This window comes from Peromyscus leucopus, chromosome 13 (assembly GCF_004664715.2).
Source record: "Peromyscus leucopus breed LL Stock chromosome 13, UCI_PerLeu_2.1, whole genome shotgun sequence".
NCBI classification, from domain to species: domain Eukaryota; kingdom Metazoa; phylum Chordata; class Mammalia; order Rodentia; family Cricetidae; genus Peromyscus; species Peromyscus leucopus.
Genome location: NC_051074.1, coordinates 21,484,039 through 21,508,394, shown reverse-complemented (window position 1 = coordinate 21,508,394; position 24,356 = coordinate 21,484,039). Strand labels below are relative to the sequence as shown.

General features: G+C 43.1%; 1 protein-coding gene across 7 annotated transcripts in view; it reads right to left on the bottom strand.

The window, feature by feature from the left end:
- Ppp4r1 (protein phosphatase 4 regulatory subunit 1) overlaps positions 1-24,356 on the bottom strand; it is a 56,043-nt gene that overhangs the window by 17,095 nt on the left and 14,592 nt on the right. For 4 of the 7 annotated variants that reach the window (XM_037210174.1, XM_037210173.1, XM_028873982.2 and 1 more), the window contains 9 exons: positions 17,853-17,937; positions 17,104-17,210; positions 12,231-12,373; positions 11,574-11,720; positions 9,487-9,594; positions 9,293-9,358; positions 8,416-8,574; positions 6,954-7,081; positions 1,538-2,052 (listed from right to left, as the gene is read on the bottom strand). In XM_037210174.1, the coding sequence (XP_037066069.1) occupies positions 1,538-2,052; positions 6,954-7,081; positions 8,416-8,574; positions 9,293-9,358; positions 9,487-9,594; positions 11,574-11,720; positions 12,231-12,373; positions 17,104-17,210; positions 17,853-17,911 (1,432 nt within the window). In that variant the 5' untranslated portion in view covers positions 17,912-17,937. Of the gene's footprint in view, positions 1-1,537; positions 2,053-6,953; positions 7,082-8,415; positions 8,575-9,292; positions 9,359-9,486; positions 9,595-11,573; positions 11,721-12,230; positions 12,374-17,103; positions 17,211-17,852; positions 17,989-21,442; positions 21,598-23,014; positions 23,863-24,356 lie in introns of those variants that run through there. The other 3 variants (XM_037210175.1, XM_028873984.2, XM_028873980.2) reach the window with 3 other exon arrangements.

Sequence of the window (24,356 nt, the reverse complement as noted above, 5' to 3'; positions counted from 1 at the left end):
TTAGAATTATGTCAACCTGTTGATATTGATGAACCATGGTATGGTGATGCTAAGTAGTTACTTAGGTTTGATACAGTTGCATCATGAGTTTATTGATTTTTAAAAAAGGACTTGGTGCAGCTAAAGCTGCTAAAGACATCTTACACCCATTCCAAAAGGCCATTCTAGCTTTATCATCCTCTACTCCTTTACTAGGAGGCCTAGCAGCCATAAGGAGCAGGAGTATTGCTAGAATTATTCCAGCAATTTGCAAGTTCTTAGTGGAAGAGTGGCTTCTGAGCTGCATAGAGTTAAACTCTGCACCCTCTTCTGCCAGAGGCTGGTAGTCAGAGATGGGTAAGTCCTTCTTGCTAGCTGTCAACCTAAGACAGAGTACAGTTGGTGCAAAGTGTATCTCAATGATGGGTAAGGCTGTCTAGTGAAGAAGGTAACCTAAGACAGGCATAGTCCGTCTGAGGGGTCTGAGGGGCCCTTTATATTATTATTAAGAAGGGGAGGGTTGGGGATTTAGCTCAGTGGTAGAGCGCTTGCCTATCAAGTGCAAGGTCCTGGGTTTGGTCCTCAGCTCTGGAAAGAGAAAAAAAGAAAAAAATCGAAAAAGAGAAAAAGAAAAAAAAAAAAGGAAAAGAAAAAGGGAAAAAAAAGAAGGGGGACCTGTGGGAGCCCACAGAGGCTTCCTAGTGAGAACTTACTTAGGGTCAGAGAATCTGAGCTTGCTTTACCCAACAAGGCTGTGTAAGGAGATGATTTTACCACAGGTGTGTTTACCAGATGTTTCAAAGTGTCTGTACTTGGCTGTACAGTGTGCTTTGATCTTGCAAGGGGGAGGTCATTTGCCTCTCCCCTTGGCATGTTATAAAAAGCCCTTTTCAATAAAGGATGAGGCTGTTGGTATTGACCCAGGCCCTCCTGAAGTGATCCTGTGTCTCTTTCTTCTCATTGTCTAGGTCTCTTTTTCTATCTGATATTTCCTCATTCCTCTCTTCTCTACCTAAGAACCCTTCTAAAGTTGGCAGCTGGACCCCCACAGGAGGACATGAGCCATGCATGTATAATCCCCAAAACAAAACAAACAAAACACAAAAGTGAAAAATAAGTCATTCTTGTCAAAGTCTACAGCTCCTAAAACAACATATATGTGGGAAAATAGAAACCTATGCCAACCATATAGACTATACTTCTTCCTTTAAAATGAGACCCAAGCATGGCAGTGGTGGTGCACACCTTTAATCAAGCACTCTGGAGGCAGAGGCAGAGGCAGGTAGATCTCTGAGGTCAGTCTGGTCTACAGAGTGAGTTCCAGGACAGCCAGGGCTACAACAGAGAAACCCTGTCTTCTATATACACATATACAATATACACTTCAAAATGTGAAACACTGAATAACTGCAAAAAAGTAATTTCTGAATTAACACGTTTACACAATAAACAATAGAAAGGACCCAACATAATTTCCTACAAATCAGATTAGTGATGTTAGAATGTATTTTTTAATCACCTTTAGAATAAAGAAAGAATATAATGGACTCTTCCATACCTTTAACATCTGGGTCATCCATGTGTGGCTCTAGGTTCTCTATCATTTCTTCTAGTTCCTTCCTAGTAGCCATGGTGATATTAGGAGAACCTGGTCCAGGGACTCCAGATGCATCTCCTGATCCCTCTGGGCTGAGTGGCTCCCCAGAGTCCTGCTGGAGCTCTTTATCAAGATCTATTTCAAGTATAGGAGTCCTCCAGAAATGGAAGGAGTTGAACAATTCCTGATCTAAGAGAGTGGAATCTGGGGAGCTGGTGTCAACCTCTGGCCGGAAGGCAGACTTGCAGTTAGCAGGCTTTTTATCATTCTCATCGATAGCTGCTTCCTGATGAGACTCTGAGGACAAAGTACAGAGTGAGGAGCTGTCCTCTGGAACACTTATGTCACCTGCAGAGTTCCCAAAAGTCTCAGCAGCACAGTCTTGGAGTGCACTCTCCGGGCCCGTACTGAAGTCTGCAGGAGCATCATCCTCTGGCCCGATCTGCTCCTCTTCCTCAGCATCATGATCGGCGATCCTTTGATTCATTTGGAGGGAAAAAAAAACATGGAATCACAGAAATAATTACTGGGGAAAATAACGAGAAGTGTGATATACAGCATTTAGACTGGCTTAAGTGCTTTTGAGTACAGATTATCCATAGGAAGTGAATAACAGTCTTATATGTTACACACCGCTTCTTCCCATCAGCTGTTCTGCATTCAGAGATGTAAACACCTGTCAAACTTGTCTAAACAGTCAAGCATTATTAACAGCTGCAGATGGTGACACTTAAGAATCCTGGATGCTACAATCCTACTGTACTATCAGAACCAGCAGGAAGCAATCAATACAGTGGAGTCTAAGATACATACAAATATGAAATTATTTATTGGGGGTTATTTGTATTGCCACTGTTCCAATGACAAGTGAAAGCTGAGAATCAAAACATTTTTGCTTATAAAAGAGGGATAAGAAAAAAAAACCTTGAGAGGGCAGGAGAGAAGATACTTATTAACTATCTCATAAAATATATTAAAATCTACTTAAGTGTAAATAAAGGATTACTTTTATTTCTTCATCTCTCATGCTACTTCAAAAACTGATTTTTCCAAAAGGAAATCATGATGTACCAGATAAGGACAAACAGTGCGAGCTCCTGATGAATGTCGTTCTGGCTAATGCCATCTGTCACCTCAACTACAGCTTCAGTCTTACTATTCCTCTCCTATCTTTTATTAACAAGTAGTGACTGGGCACCTACTAGGATCCAGGAATCAATCTGGTTTCAGAACTTGGTGTGTAGGGCTAGGTAAAGTGCCTCTGTGCAAATGTAAGACCCAAGTTCAATCCCCCAGCATCACTGCTGAAGAAGCCAAGAGGAGCCACACACCTATAACCCCAGTACTGGGGGATGGGACAAAAGCCGTCTGGGGCTTGCTCGTCTCCTAGCATGGCTGAACGGGCAAGCTCCAGGTTCAGAGGAGACCCTGTCTCAACAAACAGGGGGGAAAACAACTGAGAAAGGTGCCTAAAGTGGCCTCTGTCTGGCTTTTACACACACACACACACACACACACACACACACACACACACACACCGTCAAGCACATACACAAATAAATAACAATAAACAAAAGGAAACAAGCTGTTGTGGTGGTGCACACCACTAAACCCAGCCCTTGAGAGCCTGATGCTGGAGGATCAACAATTTGAAAGCAACCTGGCCCTGCATAGCTAAAAAACAAAACAAAAATCCTCATCAAACCCCTAAAACTGGATGTAAGTTGTAGCTCTTACCCTTGACATTATAATTACAGATAAACAAATAGTAAACTCCAAAAGCAAATTACCACCCATAACAAATGCAGTCAGAAGTGGTGGCTTACACATTTAGTCCTAACAGAGGAAGTAAGAGGCAGGGGGACTTCTGTGAGTTCCAGGACAGCCAGGCTATACAGGGAGACAGTGTCTGAAAAAATAAATGTCTACCCCATCCCCAAATTAGCGAGTGACTCCAAGCAACGCAGTATACACATCGAGCAAAGGATGCAGGGAAGCAAGTGGGACCACAAGGCCTAGCAGGAAATGATGTGACTTATTTGGAAGAACCAGAAAGTGCTCATGAGGCAAGTGGAAGAAAATTATTCAAGAAGAAATAGCAATCAAAAGGCAAGTGCTGACATAAGAGACAGCAAAATCAGAGTGCCACCGTGGCTTTCTGGAGCTGAGGGGACGGCCAACAGACGGGTGAGACGGATGACAGTCTTCGAAGAGCCACACTGCATCTCAGCCAGATACTTCTGAGTTTCTCCCGTGGGCTCTCAGAAATAATGAAGCAACTGGAAACCTATCAGCTAGATCTGCTTTTCCCAAGACCTTCCTTTGTAGCAGCAGTGCAGAAAACCAACTGGAGAGAAAGCAGGCTGTAAGAACAGGAATGTCAACAATAGAGATGGTGCCTGCAGGCTGCAGGGGCACATCTGACCAGGGATCCAAAGCAGCAGTATGCAGCCACTCTTTCATGCTGGCAGTCAGAAACAAATGAAGAACCTGGTGATACCCAGATTCTGGCTAGGGCATCTGAACAGACGACTGTGACACTAATTAGAAGTTAACAACCTGCTGGACGTGGTGGCACATACCTTTAATCCCAGAGGCAGGTGGATCTCCGTGAGTTCCAGGCCAGCCTGGTCTACAAAACTAAGCTATATTCACCTCTAAGATATGTGCATATAAGAGCACCAGAGGTAGATCAGCAGTTTCTCTCAGAAAGAACCCTAAGGGGGCCGGGTGTGGTGGTGCCAGCCTGTAAGCCCAGTACTTGGCAGGTAGGAGCAGGAAGATCAGGAGTTCAAGACCAGCACTGGCTTCATGAAACCCTCTCAGCCTTGCTTCCTACTCCCATGTATGTAAGTAACTGATACCCTCAGGCTTCCTTAGCAGAGGCCATGGAGCCCAGCAAACCTAGTACAATTACTTCAAAGAGAAACTGACTCACAGAACATCTGGTTAAAGAGAACCAAGCCAACCCAAAGCAAACCCCAGGGCACAACTGCCAAGAACTACCCCAGGAAGTAATCAAATGAAGTTCTGATGTTAGCTGAGTATATAAATCCAAAGATGAAATGCTCTTAACTTCTGGGAGGTATGGGTATGGAGAGAGTGGACACACTGACAGGATTTTGTTACCAGACAACAGATATGGAATGAACTGGTTCCTGACAGAGAGCAGTGGGCAGAAAAGGCAGGGGAGCCCAAAGCCCATGGTGCATGCCGAACAGAGAACAATGCAACTGTTTCAACAGAGACAGGAGTGTCCATTTTGCATACTTACTTTTGTTCTGATAGGAATCAAATCCAGGGCACATTCTAGGCAAGTGCTCCATCACTGAGCTATAGCCCCAGACCTTAGTATTTTAAACTATAACTTTACAAAGCAAATCTCGAAGCTTTACTCTGTCTCTGAAAGCAGAAGTACTGATAGCCTGACAGATCAGATAAAGACAAGATTCCATAATAAATAAATCTTTCTAAGAATGCTAAGTGACAGTAAAACACTTTCAGGACAGATAAACACTACACACAAAATAAACAGGAGTGGAAACCTAGAAGCAAAACTTTACTCAGGGGCTGGAGGGATGGTTCAGCCATGAAGATTTAATGCTCTTCTTAAGACCACAAGTGTGGGTCTCAGCAGCCACATTGGGTGGCTTACAACAGCCTGTAGCGCGCACACATACACACATACACACACACACACACACACACACACACACACACACACACACACACACACACACACACACACACACACACACCATAGTCTATAAAAATAAAAACAAAATTCCCTTACTTGGTCTGATATTGAACAATGAATTCTAGGGAACTGAGAAAACCCTGAGGACAGAAACCAAATTCTAGGTTCCTATTGGGTTCTCAGCTTTTTTCCTAGCTTGAAAACATGCCAGTGCTACTTAAGGCAAAGCAATCAAAGCTCTGGTTCTAAGGCAGCACACAGACTAGGATGTAGACGTGCGCCCCAGCTTTTAGAGCATTGAAGACAGATTCTTCCCTACTCAGGAGTTCCCTTTCCTTTACTAAATCATTGACACAATTCAGTGGCAACTATATATAGTCCAGTGCTACAGATAACAGAGACTTGATCCCAAGACAGAGCTCAACTATAATGCCAAGTCACTGAGAAACCAAACTACTGTTAAGTAGCTGTTCCATAAAGCCAGCCATCTCCAGTCATGAGTATAGCCCGACAGGCCAGCCACTGCTTTCATTACTAACACCTTCCTGAAGCACAGCAGAGCGTCATTTCCCTACCGTGCTGGCGGGGTGTTATACCACCAGAGCAGAGCCTAGCGTCTGCGACAGAAGGGAAAGGCTCAGATCATTCTCTGCGTCTACTAAGTCTCTAGGCTGTCTCCCACACTTCCTGTGTATTCAGACACATTCACTCATCGACCCTTTCCCGACGAAGACCAAGTTAGCTGTGTGCCATCTTCAGTTCTACTTAAATTGACCTTTAAAAAAACTGCAAGCTGACTTCAAAGCAGGTGACACCCCGCCCACCCCACCATTTTTATAAAATTCCTTCCAGCATCTGTTTTCAAAAGCACGGAGAGCGTGCCTGCTAGGGAAACCGAGTTAGAAGCCATTTTCTTCCTTTACAAAAAACAGTACCTCAGGTGTGTTTGGCGGGACAGTAGGAGAACAGGCAAAAAGGTAAAACAAGGCAGCAGAGGAGAAAGGAAGAACTGTCAAATCAAAACACCAAGAAAGCAAATACCACAGTATCAAGACCTACAGAAGAAAACGGTCATTAGCATCATGGCAAGGGGCTGTCTCAAGAACACGTAAGTAACTGCAGAAGCTTATGCACACTTCCCATGTAAGTTAGACCCAAGGAGCTCTCTAAATATGTAACCATAATAAATCCTAGGAACTAAAATGTCAACTGAAATTCTTTAATGGAAAATCTTAAGACTTTCAACCTTTACTAAAACTTTGGTTATCCTTAAGTTATGCTTCTATTTCATAAGCACATTCATTTAGAACTAACTATTAAAATGCTTCCTTCAATTGAAGGATTACAGTGATCACTTTGTAGACAGAGAATCCAAGATCCACATTACATTAACTGACTGTGGAAAAACAAGAGTCAGAGTGGACGACATACAAAAGCAAACAGAATATTAAAGGAGGTCTGAGAGACAAAGTTTAAACTGTACTTAAATTATATAAGCATTAGCTTGTGTGTTCTGAGCATCAACAATTTCCTAGGCAAATAATCCATTAAATACTCAAAAACTATCAAATTTGTCCTAGTTTTGTCTGTTTGAAGCTTCAAGCTAAACGTGCTCCATGCATTTTCCCGTTCAATCCGTCACTAACAGAAGAGTAACAAGCCACAGAGTGGACACTATACCTGCTTCTCTCTTCTGCTGGCACATCTTCTGAACTCCTGCCCTCCTCTCTGAAGCACTGGCCTGAGCTAGATGGATTAGCAAAAGTCGATATGAAAGGCCCCAGAGACTGAAAGGCTGCTTGGCGGACCTAAGGAGAAATGAGGACAATAACAAAACAATAAACAAAAATCAAATAATAATGCACACATAGTCAATGATTTACTCTGCATATACCAAAGATAGGATAGTAGAAAAGCCTTGTAAAAGAAACCTCCATCTTTCTTCACTCGGGAATTAAAAAGCATTATAATTTTTTTTTTTTTAACTTTCAGTTTTCATTCTGACTTGGCTATTCAAACAATGAAAGCCTGATGAGACAGACTCTAAAACACGCCAGAACAACTCCTTAGAAGGTCTTCTTGTAAGAGAACCGAGACTGTCCAAGAGAGAGCACACTTAGCATTTTCAATGAGGAGAAACTATTAGCCATAAAGAGGAAGACAAATCCTGCAACACTAGATCTAGAGGATCCAACACCAGCTTCTAACCCAAGGGCACACACATGGAGTGTACACACACACACACACACACACACACTTACTCGAGAGTGAGAAAGGGTCTCACTATGTAGCTTTGGCTGGCCTAGAACCGATTACGTAGACCTGGCTGGCCTCCAACTACCTGCCTCTACCTCTTGAGTACTGAGATTAAAGGTATATACCCTCAGCTCTTGGTAAAAATACACATTTAAAAAACAAACAAACAAACAAACAAACAAAGAAAAGAAAGAGAGAAAAGAGAGAAAAGAAAGAAAGAAAGAAAGAAAGAAAGAAAGAAAGAAAGAAAGAAAGAAAAAGAAAAGAAAGAAAAAGAAAAAAGAAAAAAGCCAATGAACATTAAACATCAAGTCAAAATAAAACCAACATGATTTGTATTGGGGAAAACAAAAACTCTCCAAGTACCAAAAGACAACCTTTAATAACCTTCTATTTTCTCCTCTTACATGTATGACTCCCATATATTGTAAATTCTTTCCTTTTTGCAGGGGGAGGCAGGGGAGTTGAAGACAGGGTTTCTCTGTGTAGCCCTGGCTGTCTTGGAACTCACTCTGTACACCAGGCTGGCAGAGAACCACCTGCCTCTGCCTCCCAAGTACTAGGATTAAAGGCTTGTGCCACCACCACCTGACATTTTTAAATTAGAGAGATGGCTGAGTGGTTAAGAGCATTGACTGCTCTTCCAAAGGACCTGGGTTCAGTTCCCAGCACCCACGAGGTAGCTCATAACTGTCTGTAACTCCTGTTCCAGGGGATCCAACGCCCTCTTCTGGCCTCTGTGGGCCCCAGACACGCATGTGGTGCACATACATACACTCAGGCAAACACCCACAGACCTAAGAGAATAAAATATTACAGCTCATCTTTCCAAACATGACATTTCGTTTGAAATAGACTGAAAACGTTTTAAGGTAGGCAGTGGTACCCAGCGTGAAGGATCGCTGATCAAGTTAATGAAGAGCGCTGACAACTTTGTCCGTCGGATCTCTTGGCACGTTGCGCAGGAGACAGCCATGAAGCACTCGGCACAGGCCTTCCGCACTCCCCACACGTTATCAGAGCACAGCTGGAAAAACCTGGGCAGCTGGGGGAGCGCAGACAGGTGAGCAGTTACCCTCCATGTTCTGTTCTAAATAGTGGACACTCTTAACAAGTGAAAATGTATTGAATAATGGTACTCAGAAAATCTCAATGAATTATATCCAACTTAGAATTCACTCTAGAAATGCAAAAGCCCCAACAACACAGCCTGACTTTACCCAAGAGCTCACACCTGCACTTAGTTTGATGAAGAATACCTACAGATTCTAACTTGTACATGGGGTACATACATGCTACAACTTAACTACTCTGCTACAAGATTTGAGTGCCAAAGTGAGTATCTTAGCAAGAGTAAAGATTCAGTTGAGTAAATCAGAATTGGTTTACTGCCAGGTGGCGGTGGCACAGCCTTTAACCCCAGTACTCAGGAGGCAGTCAGGCCGGATCTCTGTGAGTTCGAGGCCAGCCTGGTCTACAGAGCGAGATCCGGGACAGGCACCAAAACTACAAAGAATCCCTGTCTCGAAAAAAACCAAAGAATTAACTTACTAAGTAGAAATGGGGAAGCTAATTTAGTGTTTCTCACATATTTTAATTTTTAATGAACCATTCTATCAAGCCACATTTCAAAGGCCACCTTGCAGAAAGTTAAAGTACTAAACTTACAAACATAATTCTGGTTTGCAGTCATGGAGCCATGTTAATAAACCCTCTGTTACTTTGCAATATCTTGTTTATTCTTTAATATCTGAGATACTTACCAACATTTCCTCTGTAGCTTGCTGGCCAACTACACTGCAAATATCTCCAAAATTGGCAGCACAGACCTATAACAAAACCATTACGAACATTTTAGTATCACAGGTCGAGTTCCTTAGAGACGATCTATTAAATCTCACCATCAGCACAGTACAGCAGCGTGTATTCTTACAGAGACCACTGGGTGCAAACACACCTTCCGGACGTGAAACATCCTACAGTCGCAGCACATCTCGCAAAACCTAGGGAGGATGAGACGCTCTGTGATGTCCTTCCCTACCATGGGAGCCATCTTGCACATTATCTAGAACAAGTGAAAAGGAAATCCACATTGAAAACAGCTCTCTAAGGCCTTCAGGAATTTAAAGAAATATGTATTAACCAATACACAGCAAATGTACTAAATGTAGAAAAAAATCCCATTTTATTATTTAATTATTACTTAATGACATAATCACTTTGCTAGTAACTTGAAAGAAATAAAGAGAAAAAAGAAAATTCTACTTTTAATCCTAGCATTTGGGAAGTAGAGGCAGGCAGACTGTGAGTTCAAGGCCAGTCTGGTATACAGAGTGAGTTCCAGGACAGCCAGGGCTACACAGAGAAACCTTGTCTCAAAAAACAAAACAAAACAAAACAACAACAACAAAAAAAACCAAACCAAAAAACCACCACCACCACCACCACCACCACCACCACCACCACCACCACCACCACCACCACCACCACCAAGAGGGCTGAGTATATCTATGTTACTGAGGAAAAGCTCTATACCAGACACTGTCAGCTTGGAACGGAGTTAACTTAAGCTGATGTGGGATCCAGGGTCTGTCTTTGCAGAGTTCAGGTTCAGAACACAGTCCCATTACCTAGATTTTCCAGCTAATAATTAGCTCTTATTGTAAGTCCATTGTAAATTTGTACAGGAGGAAATGTGAGCCTGTCATCATTTTCCAAATACAACTATTCCCAGATTGCAAAAATGACAAGAAGTAATAAAAGGCACACAGATCGGAAAGAAACTTCAGTCATGTATGGCAAGACTGTCTGCACAGAAAACTCCAATGACACTACAAAGAAGCCACCAGAATAAATAAGCAGATTAAAGAAAGTTACAGGACATCAGAATGAAAAAGAATTCTATTTCTATAAATTAACAATGACCTAGAAAAAGCTTTAAAAATACATAATTTATAATTTTAAACTATGAAATCTAACAGAAATATAAGATCTTTCTGATAAAACCTACAAACATAACTGTGTAATCACATACTTAATTAAGTCCCAAAGTCCATCATGTTCACGGGCTGTTAGGCTGGCAATTCCTAACTGACCTGCAGGTTCAATGTGGTCCCCACCAACAAGCCCAGTTTCACCCGACTGCAGACAGGGCCTGCACCCCACAACTCCCACAGTCAGCTCTGTTCCACAGAAGCACAGCTGAAAATCTGAAGCTCTGTCAGCTCACTGGTCTAGGCAACATAGTAGAGTCAGTTTTTCCATAACAAACATAAACCAGTGTGTGTGGGGGAACCACAAGCTTCCTACCAGCGCTGGACATAACTGTTTTTAGGCTAGGCTCTCCTTATTATGAACAGCATTATGCCTAAACTGATTTTTTTTTTTTTTTTTTTGGTTTTTCGAGATAGGGTTTCTCTGTGTAGCCTTGGCTGTCCTAGATCTCACTCTGTAGACCAGGCTGGCCTCAAACTTACAGAGATCCACCTGCCTCTACCTCCCGAGTACTGGCATTAAAGGCGTGCGCCGCCACCACCACCACCCGGCTAAACTGATTTTCTTGACTGAGGAATTTCTGAAATTAAAAGCAAGTGTTTTGGAGCTAGGTAGGGTGATGACTGTGTGTTGTGATTATACTAAATGCCACTGAACACTATACTTTAAATGGTTAATATCATATGAGCTTCACATCAATAAAAGTATTACTGAGAAAAAAAAGCACCTATATTTATTACTAACTGGTATTTGAGTAAGAAATAATTAAAAGGGAATTTTTCAAGGAACAGAAACTAGAGATCATCTATGTTCTCATAGATGATCTGGAAGAACTGGCAACTTCTGTTCAATTTTTTTTTTTATATCAACAAAAGATCAATGCTTTAGGTGTAAGAACAAATGCTAAGTATCCAACTGAATGTGAATAAAACCTCAGGTTAATTCAGTGCTTTCCTATCTTGCTATCCAGACCCCAGATCTGAATGACAACACACAGTACTAAGTTTCAGACTTTCCTTTAGGTTTGCCTAAATGGAAAAACAGACTTACAGCCACAGCCTCTGTCTTCACATCATCATTGCTGTCTGGGGCAGTCAGCTCTATGAGGACAGGGCACACCTTGGTCTCCACATCAAACCGCTCAATCAGCTCCTGCTCCAGCAGGGCCAGCAAAGCTGCCTGACTGGTTTTCCTCACCTGCCAAGAGAAACACCACAGTATAAACAGCACAGACATGACTTCAGAAAAATGGACAACATGGGGCAGTAATGGCACAAACCTTTAGTCCCAGCACTTGGGAGGCAGAGGCAGGCAGATCTCTGAGTTCAACGCCAGGGCTACACAGAGAAACCCTGTCTCAAAAAACCAAACCAAACCAAATAAAGAACTCTAGAACATGATTTTTGCAAACGTACAACAAAATGTAGGAACCCGTAACTTGCAAACCCTAGCAGACATTTGTGGGTATTCCCTCAGTTCTTAGAGACAGAGCCTGGCAAACAGGACTGGGGGACTGGCAAATGGGCACCCTTTAGGATGGCACTGAAGGGCTCGGACAAATGTTAGCCTCTCAGCATGCCTTAATCTAAGACGAGTAGTCACTTCTGGAAAATTAATAATGAAATTAGACCGAAAAAATATTCCAATTATATCACGTATATTATGCTACAGAAAGTTCCTTTAGGAACAAGTAAAGGTGACCCTTACCTGGTTATTCTGGTCTGCGAGATATCTAACCACGATGGGTAGCAAGTACTTGGAAAAGGCATAGGGTATGGAAGGCCGGTTCTCTTGACAGAACAGTGCAATATGTGGGACTTGTTCCATCAGCTCTGCTCTCACGGTTGGTTCTAGTGAAACAAGAGCAACATGAACAAACATCCTCTCAGGAGACAACGCCTCTCTCTGGGCCTGAGGCTACTCAGGAACCAGCATGGTAAGCACTCACTGGTCGTGTTCTCTAACCCTACACTGCTTTCCTTAAGTCAAAGGAGGAAGTCACTCCCAACCCAACTTCTACGGGTCACAATACACACTGGGTAAAGAACCTCTTACAATGAATACATTTATCAAGCCTCTACAACGAGCCACACTGAACTGGGGACTAAACACCTTCCCTGGTATTTCTATCAATTCTATGGCACGATAGTATTTGTAAACTATGTAATACTAGAATAGGACACCATCTGCAAACTCCAGAATTTAGGAACGTCCAAGGACAAGTTCTAAGGACCAGTGGCTCCTCCTCTAAATACCATCTATGCAAGACTTATAACTAGACTTAAAACAACTAATTCCACTGCATAAAGACATCATACACAGGTATCACAGACCACAGGTCTCACATCAGTAAAAAGGTAAAACAGCCTAGGAGAAAATAAACATTAACAGTTAAATGTATTCGTGTTACTACTAAAGGGACGGAAGAAAAAAAGCTGCACGTTTGAAAACAACAAACATGTGCTGAATGAAAGAGACAGTCACCATCATCACAGGAGACAGGGGGATCACTGTCATCAATCACACCAGACCTCACTGAAGGAGGCACAGTCACCGTCATCACAGGAGACAGGGGGATCACTGTTATTAATCACACCAGACCTCACTGAAGGAGACACAGTCACCGTCACCAGGAGTCAAAAGGGAGCTTACTTTGAGGGAGAGGGATGACGGTAATCTATGTGCTGGTTCCACTTCTTCTCATATGGCTGGACCTTCACTGTGTGAATGTGGTAAGTTTGTACACTTACTCAAGTCCTATAGCAGTGCGTTATACTCAGTATTAAAATAGCAACAGCAGCAAAACTAAAACCAAACCAAATCAAAACAAAACCTGCTCCATGTTTTCTGAAAAGCTGGATGAGTGTTGGACTGAACAGAGTCCAGAACTGAACAGAGAACTATCCGGCATAGTCAAAGGGCTACCATGACACCGGCATGAGACCACTACCACTGCTACACCTCCAAGTTACCGTGGGCATTCATGACCGAGACCGAGCAATACAAAGTTCCTGAGCACCCACTAAATGACCTCACAATTCCTAAGGGACATGAAAATAAGCCCTTGGCAGCAAAAAGATTAAACCCCAACAGAAGGACTGGCATACCAAGACCTTAGCAATCAGACAGGGCTGAATCACTTCAAGAGGACACTCTACTTCAAAGACACATCAGGAGACACACTGAGAAAAGATCACAATAGCAAGAAAAGCAAGACCACAGAAACAGAGCCCGAAGCTCCCGAAACATAAGTGTCATTAACAGTAAGAAAAAAAACCTCAATGACCAGGTGGCAGGCTGGACGTTCACAGCAGGCACTTTGCCGAGAGAAATTATCAAAATGCCCATGGAAAATAAAAGCAGTGAGAAGTCATGGAGATCTAGTAGTATTATTATACACTTGTTTAACAGCTCCACATTCTCACCATGTTAAAAAGATCTACTCAGACTGGGCTGCAGCTCAGCTGGAATGCTTGCCTAGCAAGCACTAGGCCCCAGGTCCAGTGCTCAGCGCTGCAGAGAACTAAACCTGGCAGAGCATGCCTGTAATCCCAGCACCTGGGAGGCGAAGGCAGGAGGATCGGAAATTCAATAAGCCGGATTCTTTAAGCTGTATGATTTCTTCTTCAAGAAATCAAGATTATTCTGAGTTATATAGTAAGTTCAAGGCCAACTGGACTATGTGAAATCCTATCTCAAATACATACATAGACACACAACCAAAACTGAACTTAAAAAAGATTTTAAGGTAGAGGAAAAACAATACTCCAAAAGTTAATGGTTGAAATTTCCTGACAGACACCTTCAAATTCAAGAACCATGACAAATTTGAGTAGAATCCATTCACACCAAAACACAGCATAGTAACACTAGAGCTCACCATGGAAGGGCTTTGAAAGGCAAGAAAAGGCAGAAAAGGAAGAAACGAGGACAAAATTAGACAAGCTAATTTCTCCACAGGAACTACTGGATTTCTCCACAGCCTCTTTCTGGACACTGCAGTCAGGCCAGACCAACCAGGGAACCTCAGGGTCAACCCGAGTCTTCCCACTCTCCCTGCTCAAGGCTTCAGAATGGCCCTCGGCACCTCAACTGTCTGCCAACAGTTTTCCTGTCACCCACATCTCATCAAGCCAGTTCACACTGCTAAGCTGGTCTAAGCCAGCCTTCCCGGCCTCCTTTTCCTAAGTCGATGACACCCACACACACACCTGTGGCCAAAGCGGCCACCTGGAGCTTCCCAGCTTCTGCCTTCCCTTTTCCTCCGGCATGCCCTTCCCTCTGCGCTGTCAGTCTAACAAACCCAACACAGCCCGTCACATGACTAAGAGCTAACTTACCTCAAACCAAAACTACAAATTTACAGTCCATTAGACCTTCTTAAAGCCACCTCAGAGTAAGTAAACACAAGAACAGTTGTGTAGCAGGAATCTTAAAAGTTCTTATTAATAAAATCAAACCCGAGCCGAGTTATTGGGGTCCATGCTGGTAGATCAGAGAGACAGGACAAGCCACAGCTATCTCACCTGGCCAGATCCTCAGCTGGTCTTGTCTCCTCAGACTGGAGGCCTCTGAGTCCTCATCCGGAATGGGTCTCAGCTGAATTACTGCTCAAAAGCCTGAATGCTTAACCAGCCACATGCTTAACCAGCCAAATGCTTCTAGTTTCTGGTCCTCACGCCTTATATATCTTCCTGCTTTCTACCACCACTCCCTGGGATTAAAGGCTGGCTTTCTGGGATTAAAGGCGTGTGTCACCATGCTTGGCTATTTCCAATGTGGCCTTGAACTCACAGAGATCCAGAGGGATTTCTATCTCTGGAATGCTAGGATTAAAGGTGTGAGTTATCACTGACTAACTAGTGGCTTGTCTGTTCTCTGACCCCAGGTAAGTTTATTAAGGTACACAATATTTTGGTGAACACAATACCACCACACAGTTGTGTGACAAAGATTAATTAGTAGACTTAGGACTGTTCTTTCCACTCTGAAAAACAATTTAAAATTTTTACCTTAACACTTGAAGGCTAATAAATGAACTGCTCATCAAATGGTTAATCTCAGGTTTAAAAATGAGCCTTGTTAAGAATCCAACAAGTTTGTGAGAAACTAAAAACATTTGAATAAGGAGACTTAGGGAGAAGGAGATGTCATTTATTTTTGTATTACTTGTAAATTCAAGTATAAATATGAGCTTGAAACTTGCTCCTGGGGCTGGGGAGACGGCTCAATGGGTAAGCGCTCGCTGTGTGGACGGACAGGAGACCAGACCTCCAGGCAGTCACTCCTGTGAACGTGGGTGGGCGGGACCCCGCAGCCCAGCACTGGGAGGCGGAGGAACAGGCAGGTCCTGGAACTTGCTGGGCAGCCATCTTGGCCAAACAGCCAGCTCCAGGTCCAAGGAGAAAGCCTGTCTCGGGGCATAAGGCAGAGTCACACAGCAGGACAGCGACAGCCTTCTCTGGCCTGTGCGTGCACACACCACAGACACATTTGTCTTCAAATGTCATGTTTTACATTACATTCATTTTACCACAATCAAACAAAATCTTAAAAAAACAAAAACCAACATCACATCATTATTATCTAATTTCAAATCAAGTTCACCCCCTCCCTCTCGACAGGGTCTCATTCTAGAACCCAGACTAGCTGGAACTTATTATGCAGCCCAGGCTGGTTTCCAACTAGAGTAACCCCACCTCTGTCTTCTGAGAGTTAGGATCACCGACATGAATCACCATGCCACACTTCAGTTAAGAAAGCTCTCCTGTCTTTGTTTTAACAATAAGCCAATTTCCTTCTTACAAATAATGATTAGAGATGGTCATGGTGGCACACCCCTTTAATCTCAGCACTCAACAGGTAGAGGCTGGTTGGTCTCTGTGAGTTCAAGGCCAGCCAGGGCTACATAAGAGAATTCCAGAACAGCCAGGGCTACACAGAGAGACCCTGACTCTTAACAACAAAAGCAAAACTGAACAATTAATTTGTTTCATATAAATCAGATAAAGTATTATTTTCCTAAAAAATATTTAAAGCCCTTTCTACCTCTTTTACTTAGAAGTTATTGATCCTAAAATATTAAAATAAATGATAGAAGCAATTTCTTAGATTTATTAAGTAAATGGGTGTACTATAAACTGTCAAAGATTTTTTCCCTATGACTAATGGGTTTAATAATTTCTTTAAAAAATCTTTTTTTTTTCTTTTCTTTAAGACAGGGTCTCCCTGTGTAGTACAAGAAAGCTCTGAACTCGAGGTCTTCCAGAGTGATAGGTCAGAGTGTGGGTCACTTGCCAAACTCTCGGGAAATCTTAAAGACACTCTCACAGACATGTCTATATAATCAAAATAAGTATTTTTTAGTAGTTTTTAATGATGGGTTGTGTGGTGGGAACGTGTGCACATGCGTGCAGCATCCAAGGAGGGGCCAGAAGAGGGTGGTGGGGTCTGACCCCTCTGGAGCTGGCGTTAAAAGCAGGTGTCAGCTGCCCAAGGTGGATGCTGGAAAGTGAACACGTAATCTCTCCAACAAAGTCAGAAGTGACAACACACTTGTGTTCTCTGTGTGGACACACACCCGAGTCATCAGCTAATCTGCCAATTCTTTCCAACACAGCCACGCAGTCTCCTTCATCATCGCAGACTTCCCTCAGGGTATCCAGCAGACTCCGGGCCACCATTTGTCTACAAAGAAAGAAATTAATGGAGTTCAGTGCCACCAATACTGGTTAGATGTTTACAATACAGAATCTTTATGTTCCATAAAGACACGTTTTTTTATTGCAAGTCACACACACTAAACTTGTAATTTCCTAGGTAGAAAAGCCAGTACCGATAAGATTATCTATTACCATTTTTTTTATCTTTATCCAAATAATTGGGGGAATTTCTAGTCACTGAATTTTCATTTCACCCACCCTGTCACCACAGTGGTGGTAAAATACATTCACTCTTCAGTACATCAAATGGTATATTCACTATTAGGAGGTTTTTTATATACTCAAAAGAATTTCAATTGAGACTTGAGATTCTAGGAAAATCTGGTGCAGAGACCTCAGCTTCAGCACCAGTGTGGCAGGAAGGGCTCTAGCTCTTGGTCACTGCTGTGCCCTGTGCGCTGGCACACACGAAGTGTGCCAAGTCATCTGGCAGAGGAGTGATACACTCCCCAATAAGCAATTAAATCAACGGCAAAATTCGCCAACGACTAACAAAAGCAGTGACTGGCGGCACTGGCTCACCTGCCAACCTCCTCTGGTGGGTGACTGTCCATCCTCCCGGGCTAAGACCCCCTTCTCCCCTTGCATGTTAATAAAGAACACACACCTGTTAAATATGTTCTCACTTGCAGCATACTTGTCCAGTCTCCCGAGCGGTGTCAACATTTCATCTTGTGAGACGAAGTCCAGGGCTGAAGGTATAATAATCACGTCAGACTCTGAGCTGCAGTCATCCACACCAACTAGCAGAGACATCACAAACACTCCTTGTAACACTGAAACTGGAACGGACCCCTGCCTGCCCAAGCAGCCCGTGCTTCTGGAGACTTAAAATCAGCCTTGGTGCTAGACGTGGCTCAGGGACAACCCTGCTTCTCCACCCCAGTTTAACAGCCTCCAGCAGCGTGCAGTCAGTGGTTACACAAACTCAGCAGAAAGGCTCGGTGACTCTCAAGAATTTACATGGTTTTGTCAGGGGTGGTGGCTCACACCTTTAATCCCAGACTTGGGAGGCAGAGGCAGGCAGATCTCTGTGAGTTCCAGGCCAGCCTGGTCTACAGAGCAAGATCCAGGACAGCTACAGCTACATGGTGAGATTCTGACTCAAAAAAATAAAAATTTTTTATGTGCTCAGCGAGAACAGCTTGTGAAAAAAGGCAAACAATGACTTAGTCAATTCTATAATAAAGACACGAAAGCTGAAAAGTGCCTGACTTCACTTACTAGAAAAGAACTAAAAACTATAATTAGTATTTATACTCATTACACAAATATTAAATACTCCTGAGTCAACTACTTGGCTTATGTTGGGGAAACAATCATGAACATACTTATGTCTTCTAAGGGTTGACATTCTGTTGAGAAGAGAGTCTATGTTAAACCCATCATTATGGTTACGCGTACATACACAGCCCAAGGCAGAGCTGCGGCAGCTGTGGCAGGCAGGGAAGGCCAAGCCGGGCCTGAAAGCTAAAAGAAAGGTGTGATTTCAAGGGAGTGAAGCAAAGGGTTGAAAGGCAGGACTAAACAGGACTGACCACCAAGAGAGGAAGAGAAGAGTGGAAGATGTCCGCTATGCTTGTGAGTTTGTCACACTTACGCCGCCACCTAACAAGGGAATGTCTCCATGTATACTGACTGAGGGGGCAGAGAGAGAAGTGAGGCCATTAGTTCAAAACATGCTTTCCAGAACTGCAGCTGGGAAAGAATCAATCGGCTCAGACTATTAATGGGCAAGGTGAATGCTGCTGCTGCTGCTGCTGCTGTTAGAAGTGTGCTAGTTAGTGTTCACTAACACGACACAAGCTAGTGCTATTTGGGAAGAGGGAATGTCAACTGAGGAACTGCCTCCATCAGACCGGCCTACGGGCAGCTCTGAGGGGCACCACAGTGGGTGCCAACCCTGGCCAGGCGGTCTTGGGAGGAGTGAGAAAAGCAGCTGAACAGAAGCCCAAGAATAAGCTGTTGGCAAGCAGCTTTTCCATGGGCTCTGCCTCTGCTCCTGCCCCTCGCAAAGACAGACTGTGATCAGAACACGTAAGCCAAACAGACCTTCAGCTATAATACATACATAAAAAAATAGATAAATGAACGAACATAATAAACAAAGAAATAGATAAAAATAAGTAAATGCTTTTGGTCACGGTGTTTATCACAGAAATAGAAAGCAAATTAGCACACAGGGTCTCACTATGTAGTCCTGCTGGCCTGGGATTCACAGAGATCCACCCACACCTCTGCTTTCTGAGTGCTGGGATTAAAGGCCTGAGCCACCATGTCCAGCAAGACTATTTTTAAATTTTATATTTTGCTTTAATTTTCTAATAGTTAAAGAAGCTGGGTGTGGTGGTGCACACGTGTAATCACAGCACTCAGGAAGCTGAAGGAGGAGGAGACTACAAAGAGTTTGTAGTCTACACAGGCTACAGGACAAGCAGCAGGCCACCCAGGGATACACAGGAAGATCCTGTCATGAGGAAGGAAAAACGAAAGAAGAAGTGGGACTGGAGAGATGGCTCAGTGGTTAAGAGCACTGGCTGCTCTTCCAGAGGACCCAGGTTCAATTCCCAGCACCCACTGGCAGCTCACACCTGCCTGTGACTGCAGTCCCAGGGGACCTGACACGCTCTCTGGCCACTGTCACACCAGACAAGCGATGCACAGACACACATGCAGGCAAAACTCCTATCCACATAAAGGAAAGACCAGGAAGGAAGAAGAACTGGGCACTGTTCCACGTGCAGTGACAGTCAACAGGAAGCATGGTGGTGAACAGAACGGAACTGACGGGGAAGCCTGGGCTAAGGGAGCTGAATACGTTCAGGGCATTTCCACAACCCTAACAACTTTCAGTGTTTGCTATGTAGCCAGCCTGATCTGGGACTCACGACATAGCTTAGGCTAGCCTCAAGCTCATGCAATCCTCCTGTCTCAACCTCCCCAGAGCTACACTTAGAGGCATCTACCCCAGGTCGAGGCATTTCCCTCTCTTCTTAACTTATGGCACTCCCGCCCCTCGCTCCAGCTGGCTGCCTTTCCTCACCAGTGCCTGTCACTGTCCTCCCATCCCATACAGACACATGATTAAAAGCAGCAGCTTATAAAAACCTCCCAAACACTGCATGAATAATACAAAAGACTGACTTCCCAATCAAATCCCCAGTGCTATCGCTTATTTAAAAGGGTTTTAAATGTCTTAAGTGAGTGTGTAGCATGGGCCTATCTTGTAAAACTGGCTAAACAAACAATATTCCCATGGAATAGTATCAAAGTAACTACATGAGATACATAACACAGCTACTTCCAAATATCTTCACTTGTTAAAGTAAAAATACTTTAAAAAGAAAAGTAAACCACTTAAACATGTTCTTCCATTTCTATCAAAGATGACCAAATTAATTCTCATTAACTAGGTAGTTAATGAAACAAATGAAACGGGCCGCACTCTGCCACAGTTGACAGCCTGGAAAGACAGGCCTTACCACCAGGCAGATCCTCAAACATCCTGAGTTGAGAATCCAGGGAAGCCAAAGCTGTGAAATTTGCAGGGCTGAAAATCCTGCAAGGAGAGGGCTTTAGAGAGTCCCCTTTCACTTTGGTTTCTAAAACAGGGCCTCCATGTGGTTCAGGTGGACTCTAAACTCACAATTCTTCGGCCTCAGCCTCTGAAGTGCTGAGATTGTAGGCTACACCACCACACATCCATCTTAGAAGGTCCACTGAGTCTTAGATAAATATTGGCACAACATACATTTACATGTATGTAATGTCTGAGGCAATACCTACTTGAGATCAGGGGACAGATCTCTATCATAAAGTCCTTGTCTCCACCACTATAGTGACAAATAACCTCTGCAACACACAGGGTCACTAGCACGGTACTCAGGGTGGCCAAGTCTGACACTGGGGGCTGCTCTAGTTCTCCTTAACAGCTTCACAGGTGAGCACATAAGGATCAGACTCCCCAGGTAACTAAACAAACAAACAAACAAACAAACAAAACAAACAAACAAAAAACCCTGGCACTCATGAAGGGTAAAATCTTCAATGTCTAGTATACAACAAGAAAATCAATAAACAGTCATGGAAAAGTCAGTAAAAAAGCAAGCCACAAATAGGGGAGATCCAGAGCACACAGACTCACAATTAACCAAGCCAGCAGAACTAGCAGATACGGATGAGAAACGATCTACCTACACTGCAGTTACGATGAGCACCATGGCCTGGGCACCGAGTGCACACCTAGAAGACTCAGGAAGGCACACGGAGGAAAGGAGTATGGATATGCAAAAGTCTCTGACCTCCTAGTGAAGGAAAAAATAAGAAGAAAATCACAGTAGGTCAAACCAACAGTTAATACAAAAGAAATGAATAGGGAACTTGAAGAAACAGCATTAAAAAATGAAACAGAAAACAAACACAACAGAATAGAGTATCACTCAGCCAGAGGAAAACGTCAGGCATTCTAATATGCATACATTCCAAGTCTCCAAAGGAGGAAGGGGAACGTAAGAGTATTTGAAGAAATAATGAACTCCAGAAAATTCAAATTTAATGAAAACTATTAATTCATAGGCTCAAAGGATTCAATGAATCCCATTAGCAAAAACCATAAAGAAATTAAAAAACAAAAACTACACCTCTCATGTAGAACTGAATGGTATTATAAAATAAAATAAAAGGAAAAAAAACTACACCTCTCTACACTAAAACTGTTTAACACTAGTCACGGATCCTTTCCAACTAGAGATCTCACATACAAACAGAGTGAGACTTCCAGAGGCCCGAAGACAGCGGAGCAACAACTGAGAAGTCCCGACAAAGACAGGGCTGGGAATGACTATGCTTAAGAGTACTCACTACTCTTACAGAGAACTCAGCTTCTAACTCCAGTTCAGGGACTCTGACCTCTCCTCTGCACTCTGCCACCAAGGCATCCATGTAGACATACACATCCATGCAGACAAATCACTCACACACATAAACAATTTTTAAAAAGAAAATAAGGCCAGGCGGATCTCTGTGAGTTCGAGGCCAGCCTGGGCTACCAAGTGAGCTCCAGGAAAGGCGCAAAGCTACACAGAGAAACCCTGTCTCGAAAAACCAAAAAAAAAAAAAAAAAAAAAGAAAGAAAAGAAAAGAAAATAAGATCAGCCTACCACTCCATAAAGCCAGAAACTTTTCAAGTAAAGGCTTTTTCAGACATGCAAAAGCTGATGTCAGCAGGCACTCAGTAGAGGATGAGAATCTACATCTACACAAAGGAATAAAGACTATCAGGAATGGCGAATAAATAAACAAAAAGTCTATTAGCTTTGAAATGTAAAGCAAAACAAAGTACAGTAAACGAGTACTATTTACAGTGTGTATAGATACACAAACAACCAAGGCAGAGTGTGCTGCTGCAGGACGAGACACTACGTGACGTCAGTCACAGCTGTAATTCAAACACACCTCAATTAGAAACCTGAATTAGAAACCATTATTTTTAAAATCAATGAATAAATAATAGAGCCCATAAATAACACAATGAAGGGAGGGGGATAACGGGAGTAAAATAGCGATAGGACCCAGAGGTAGAAAAAAAGCCAGAGAAGAAATTTAAACCCAACCATATCATAATTGGGAACATTAATTGTAAATGGCCTAAATACACCTATTAAAAGGACAGAGACTTTAAACTGTGTTTAAAGAAACATTAAACCATGTACATAATTACTCAGTGCAGAAAATTTTTACATAATTTCTAATGTATAATTCATAAAATACCTCATTCATTATGAACTAAGAGCTCTGGAAGTCACTGGACCCTCATTTGCCATCAGTTTTCTCTTTCATAATGAAGGCTGCTGAACTAGCATGGTCTCCTCAGGCCCCTTTATGCAGGCTCTAGAATTCTATGACTATGACCAAACTGTTTCATCAGAGCCACACATGTGCTCACCTTAAAGATAAACATAATTCTGGTTCATACAAGGTGAGGGGGAACAGGAAAGCTATTGTTAACCACACTGCTGTGTTTGAGACCAGTGTGGAGATGTATCTAAAACGCAGATTCCTAGAGCACATACTCAGATACTGATTATGCAGGTCTAGAATGGGGCCTACGGATATCTCTGTTTGATAATGTCCTCACAAATTTAAATGTTTAACAAATACCTGAAAAAGATGCTCTTAAACGATAACAAAACCATAGTCTGTTCTGTTTCCTATCAAGCATGGCTGACACTCTACACAAAAAGCACATCCCAGCCTGGCACAGACACTAGCAACAGGCTCCTTTCTCTAGTTCTAGACTTGCTGCCTCAGTCAGGATTCATGGGCTCACTCTGGCCTCAGTCATCTTCCCTAGTCTACTTAGAAGACCACCCCTTTCAAACAGGATCTCACCATGTGCCCACGTTCACCTAAACTCACGGTCCTCCTGCCTCAGCATTCTCAACATGCCACCACATCTGCTTTTTCATCCATTCCTGACTGCACTTAATAGAATATAGATTTCACCTTGATGAAGGCCATGAAGTCTTGACCACAGATGACGACAGGCCAAGTCTTACCTAGCCTACACTGCAAACGCCTGCACAGGTTATAACAAGAAACTTAGAAATAATCCACAAGGCCAGGCATGGTGGTGTACACGTTTAATCCCAGCACTTGGAAGACAGAGATAGGTGGATCTCTGAATTCAAGGCTAGCCTGGTCTACAACATGGTAGGGCCAGAGAGAAACCCTGCCTAAAAAACCAAAACAAACAAACAAACTAAAAACCCCCATCATAGTACAAGCGAAGAGCAATGAAATAGATGTACATATAATATCAGATATAGGGGGCTGGAGAGATGGCTCAGTGGTTAAGAGCACTGACTGCTCTTCCAGAGGTCCTGAGTTCAATTCCCAGCAACCACATGGTAGCTCACAACCATCTGTATTGAGATCTGGTGCCCTCTTCTGGCCTGCAGGGACACATGCAGGCAGAGTACTGTATAAATAATATATACATAATAAATAAATCTTTAAAAAAAAAAAAGAGTTCAGCCGGGCAGTGGTGGCGCACGCCTTTAATCCCAGCACTCGGGAGGCAGAGCCAGGCGGATCTCTGTGAGTTCGAGGC